This window comes from Mizuhopecten yessoensis, unplaced genomic scaffold (genome assembly GCF_002113885.1).
Source record: "Mizuhopecten yessoensis strain PY_sf001 unplaced genomic scaffold, ASM211388v2 scaffold9787, whole genome shotgun sequence".
Classification (NCBI taxonomy): domain Eukaryota; kingdom Metazoa; phylum Mollusca; class Bivalvia; order Pectinida; family Pectinidae; genus Mizuhopecten; species Mizuhopecten yessoensis.
In genome coordinates this window covers 81,644-88,388 of record NW_018408222.1, presented here as the reverse complement: position 1 = coordinate 88,388, position 6,745 = coordinate 81,644, and the positions used below count along the sequence as shown (strand labels likewise).

Sequence of the window (6,745 nt, the reverse complement as noted above, 5' to 3'; positions counted from 1 at the left end):
CTTATTTGTTATGTAGGTTCCCCTTGAGCCTTATTTGTTATGTAGGTTCCGCTTGAGCCTTATTTGTTTTGTAGGTTCCCCTTGAGCCTTATTTGTTATGTAGGTTCCCCTAGAGCCTTATTTGTGCATGTTTACTTTTGGGACTGATAGAATAAACAAAATAGTTGATGCCATCTTGGATTTTGACAGTTAAATTTTGTAAGTGCTATTTCTCAGAAAGTCCTTGAGGGATCGTTTTCAAATTTGATATGTTGTTTCCCCTTAGTCTAAGTTATGCATGTTCAGTATTGAAACTATTTAGAAGAACAAGATGACTGCCAGGATTTTAAGAATTTGTTATCGCTGTTTCCTCAAAAAGTACTCAACAGTACTTTCTCAAATGTTATATGAAGATTCTTCTTGATCCCTCATTGAGAATGCTTATAAAACAGGATGGCAGCAGGCAGTCATCTGGGAGTTTGATATTTCAAGAATATTATCACTATTTCCCAGAGAGTACTTAACAGACCTTTATCATATTGCAATGGTCAGCTCCATTCTTTCACATTAAGTACTGTACTAGTAAATATATGAAATGACAAACTCGCTTTCAAGGTTGTCTTTTAATTACAGCAGTATGAAGTTAAGATTAAAAGTTACGTCGAGGTGCATTTACTGTTTACATTACTCGATCAAACAGATAAAAGAAAAGATCAAACTGACATAGAAAAGATGGTACGACAGGTTGGTCATACAATCTTTTGTATTTGTCCAATGTAACACTGCTATCTTCATATCATCATCTGTATTTATCCATTATCAGACTACTGTCTTCATGCCATCGTCTGTATTTGTTCATTTTCATACTTTATCTTCATGTCATCGTCTGTATTTATCCATTATCAGACTACTGTCTTCATGCCATCGTCTGTATTTGTTCATTGTCATACTTTATCTTCATGCCATCTTCTGTATTTGTTCATTTTCATACTTTATCTTCATGCCATCGTCTGTATTTGTCCATTGTAACAATAATGTCTTTATGTCATCTTCTGTATTTGTCAAATATCACACTGCTATCTTGATTCATACCATCTTTTGTATTTATCCATTGTGTCACTGCTATCTTCATTCCATCTTTTGTATTTATCCATTGTGTCACTGCTATCTTCATACCATCTTTTGTATTTATCCATTGTGTTACTGCTGTCCTCATACAAATTTCAAACTTTGTCCATTATTACATTATGTTCTATTTTACACATTTATTTTAACTGGCAGTGAGTTTCTCCATCGATTTTAGTCAAAAATGTATGTTACTTATAACTTTTGTTTTAATTCTGTTGGGTATTAATTCTAACAATATACAATGTGTTATAGTTTGTTTTTACTTAAGTATCCAGAATGTCACGGGCATACAGTTGACTGATTTTGTTGTCTTTGATTTCTTGGTGTCTCCAATTCGTCTTTAAAAGTGTGTTTGATGTTGGGTAATTGAGAATTAAGATATACCTGGTATTTCATTGTGATTTGTTGTGGTGTCACTGTACATCTGAACTTAACTGTTGATAAAGGACAAGTTACCTGATCTCTCTTCTATTAAAGTGTCATAATTAGATTATAATTAAGGAAAGGAAATGTGTATATTTATATATAGTAAAACCTGTCTCTGAATGACATACAGTGGACTTGTTAGTATTAATCAGTCATTGGAAGGCTGATGATTTACAACACAGGTGTAGAACATGAAGTTATGTACCTACAACAAACACTGTCACCACCATATAACTACCACATACAAAACACTGTCACCACCATATAACTACCACATACAAAACACTGTCACCGCCATATAACTACCACATACAAAACACTCACCACCACATAACTGCCACATACAAAACACTGTCACCACCATATAACTACCACATACAAAACACTGTCACCACCATATAACTACCACATACAAAACACTGTCACCACCATATAACTACCACATACAAAACACTGTCACCACCATATAACTACCACATACAAAACACTGTCACCACCATATAACTACCACATACAAAACACTGTCACCACCATATAACTACCACATACAAAACACTGTCACCACCATATAACTACCACATACAAAACACTGTCACCACCATATAACTACCACATACCAAACACTGTCACCACCATATAACTACCACATACAAAACACTGTCACCACCATATAACTACCACATACAAAACACTGTCACCACCATATAACTACCACATACAAAACACTGTCACCACCATATAACTACCACATACAAAACACTGTCACCACCATATAACTACCACATACAAAACACTGTCACCACCATATAACTACCACATACAAAACACTGTCACCACCATATAACTACCACATACAAAACACTGTCACCACCATATAACTACCACATACAAAACACTGTCACCACCATATAACTACCACATACAAAACACTGTCACCACCATATAACTACCACATACAAAACACTGTCACCACCATATAACTACCACATACAAAACACTGTCACCACCATATAACTACCACATACAAAACACTGTCACCACCATATAACTACCACATACAAAACACTGTCACCACCATATAACTACCACATACAAAACACTGTCACCACCATATAACTACCACATACAAAACACTGTCACCACCATATAACTACCACATACAAAACACTGTCACCACCATATAACTACCACATACAAAACACTGTCACCACCATATAACTACCACATACAAAACACTGTCACCACCATATAACTACCACATACAAAACACTGTCACCACCATATAACTACCACATACAAAACACTGTCACCACCATATAACTACCACATACAAAACACTGTCACCACCATATAACTACCACATACAAAACACTGTCACCACCATATAACTACCACATACAAAACACTGTCACCACCATATAACTACCACATACAAAACACTGTCACCACCATATAACTACCACATACAAAACACTGTCACCACCATATAACTACCACATACAAAACACTGTCACCACCATATAACTACCACATACAAAACACTGTCACCACCATATAACTACCACATACAAAACACTGTCACCACCATATAACTACCACATACAAAACACTGTCACCACCATATAACTACCACATACAAAACACTGTCACCACCATATAACTACCACATACAAAACACTGTCACCACCATATAACTACCACATACAAAACACTGTCACCACCATATAACTACCACATACAAAACACTGTCACCACCATATAACTACCACATACAAAACACTGTCACCACCATATAACTACCACATACAAAACACTGTCACCACCATATAACTACCACATACAAAACACTGTCACCACCATATAACTACCACATACAAAACACTGTCACCACCATATAACTACCACATACAAAACACTGTCACCACCATATAACTACCACATACAAAACACTGTCACCACCATATAACTACCACATACAAAACACTGTCACCACCATATAACTACCACATACAAAACACTGTCACCACCATATAACTACCACATACAAAACACTGTCACCACCATATAACTACCACATACAAAACACTGTCACCACCATATAACTACCACATACAAAACACTGTCACCACCATATAACTACCACATACAAAACACTGTCACCACCATATAACTACCACATACAAAACACTGTCACCACCATATAACTACCACATACAAAACACTGTCACCACCATATAACTACCACATACAAAACACTGTCACCACCATATAACTACCACATACAAAACACTGTCACCACCATATAACTACCACATACAAAACACTGTCACCACCATATAACTACCACATACAAAACACTGTCACCACCATATAACTACCACATACAAAACACTGTCACCACCATATAACTACCACATACAAAACACTGTCACCACCATATAACTACCACATACAAAACACTGTCACCACCATATAACTACCACATACAAAACACTGTCACCACCATATAACTACCACATACAAAACACTGTCACCACCATATAACTACCACATACAAAACACTGTCACCACCATATAACTACCACATACAAAACACTGTCACCACCATATAACTACCACATACAAAACACTGTCACCACCATATAACTACCACATACAAAACACTGTCACCACCATATAACTACCACATACAAAACACTGTCACCACCATATAACTACCACATACAAAACACTGTCACCACCATATAACTACCACATACAAAACACTGTCACCACCATATAACTACCACATACAAAACACTGTCACCACCATATAACTACCACATACAAAACACTGTCACCACCATATAACTACCACATACAAAACACTGTCACCACCATATAACTACCACATACAAAACACTGTCACCACCATATAACTACCACATACAAAACACTGTCACCACCATATAACTACCACATACAAAACACTGTCACCACCATATAACTACCACATATCAAACACTGTCACCACCATATAACTACCACATACAAAACACTGTCACCACCATATAACTACCACATACAAAACATTGTCACCACCATAACAACCCTAGGTTCTAACTACATATGATCTTCACTAATAAAGTTGTGTTGTTGTGTTGTTGTGTTGTACTAACATGACTGGTTCTAATAGAGCTGTGTTATATTGTACTAACATGACTGGTTCTAATAGAGTTGTGTTATGTTGTACTAACTTGACTGGTTCTAATAAAGTACTAACTTGACTGGTTCTAATAAAGCTGTGTTATATTGTACTAACTTGGCTGGTTCTAATAGAGTTGTGTTATGTTGTACTAACCTGACTGGTTCTAATAGAGTACTAACTTGACTGGTTCTAATAGAGCTGTGTTATATTGTACTAAATTGACTGGTTCTAATAGAGTTGTGTTATGTTGTACTAACTTGACTGTTTCTAATAGATCTTTGTTGTACTAACTTGACTGGTTCTAATAGAGTTTTTTTATGTTGTACTAACTTGACTGGTTCTAATAGAGCTGTGTTATATTGTACTAACTTGACTGGTTCTAATAGATCTTTGTTGTACTAACTTGACTGATTCTAATAGAGTTGTGTTATGTTGTACTAACTTGACTGGTTCTAATAGATCTTTGTTGTACTAACTTGACTGGTTCTAATAGAGTTGTGTTATGTTGTACTAACCTGACTGGTTCTAATAGAGTTGTATTATGTTGTACTAACTTGACTGGTTCTAATAGAGCTGTGTTATATTGTACTAACTTGACTGGTTCTAATAGAGTTGTATTATGTTGTACTAACTTGACTGGTCCTAATAGAGTTGTGTTATGTTGTACTAACTTGACTGTTTCTAATAGACCTTTGTTGCTATGGCTTTTTGTGTTTTGTGCATGCAGTGTACTGGGCATGAATTTGTTTGGTGGCAAGTTTTGTTGGCGTGACGAGGGAATCCCCTGCACTTGTGCTGATGAGTCTAACCCTGCCCTACGCTGCGTTTGTGATCGAGCCAATTTTAACAGCTTGTTGTGGTCCTTGGTGACTGTTTTTCAGGTAAACACTAACATAAGGCCACATCAAAGTATTTATCATAAAATCATGCATAAATACCATAGCCTTCCCAATAGGTGTCCTCGTCCTTCCTAACATCTCAGGGTTATCAGGGTATGTGTTAACAAAACCTTCTAGAAAGATCGATTCCCTGCTTTTGTTATCACATCTTGCATTTTCTCCTTTTAGTAACTTTTGCTCTGACCCAAATTTTCTGAATGCTGATTTCTTGTAATATTGTGCATAATTTGATAAACACATAATATGAATATTGGAATATTTAAAAGGTTGAATAAGAAAACCTGGTCCTTTGGCTATTTTATTGATAAAAGATGATCAATAACTCAGAATGTCAATAGAATATGAATACTTATCAATTTTTAAAAAGATTACTGAATTTGATGTTTTCTGCTTTGTAAGGGTATATATGCTGTGGTGTAATAAGAGGCTAATATTGGAAGGAATTTGGTATATGATTCTAACTAAACATTTTCAGACATTACTTGATGTGGCCTTGACTCTGACTAAACTGATCCACAGGAACTGTGGAACCTATTTATTGACCCACATTTACTAATCCACTTTAATTCAGGTTTTTAGTGTTGACCCATATATTAATCAATGTTGACCCATAAACTAATCAAAGTAGTGGTGAAGTATATTATCTGTTATAAAATTATACTCATAAGTTAGTATTATCCTAATCAGTCAATGATTACTGTACATGTGATAGCATTATCCTAATCAGTCAATGATTACTGTACATGTGATAGCATTACACTAATCAGTCAGTGTTTACCTGTGATAGCATTACGCTAATCAGTCAGTGTTTACGCGTGATAGCATTACACTAATAAGTCAGTGTTAACTGGTAATAGAATTACACTAATCAGTCAGTATTTACCTGTGATAGCATTACCCTAATCAGTCAGTGTTTACGCGTGATAGCATTACACTAATCAGGCAGTGTTTACCTTTGATAGCATTACCCTAATCAGTCAGTGTTTACCTGTGATAGCATTACACTAATCAGTCAGTGTTAACTGGTAATAGCATTACACTAATCAGTCAGTGTTTACCTGTGATAGCATTACACTTATCAGTCAGTGTGTACCTGAGGTATAACTATTCAGTGTTATACTTATCT

At 35.7% G+C, this 6,745-nt stretch overlaps 1 protein-coding gene across 1 annotated transcript in view; it reads left to right on the top strand.

Moving 5' to 3' along the window:
- The window catches only part of LOC110458789 (voltage-dependent T-type calcium channel subunit alpha-1H-like), a 140,891-nt gene that overhangs the window by 111,664 nt on the left and 22,482 nt on the right, over positions 1 to 6,745 (top strand). Inside the window, exon 11 of the mRNA XM_021510697.1 lies at positions 5,448 to 5,601. Within this exon, the coding sequence (XP_021366372.1) occupies positions 5,448 to 5,601 (154 nt within the window). The remainder of the gene's footprint in view (positions 1 to 5,447; positions 5,602 to 6,745) is intronic.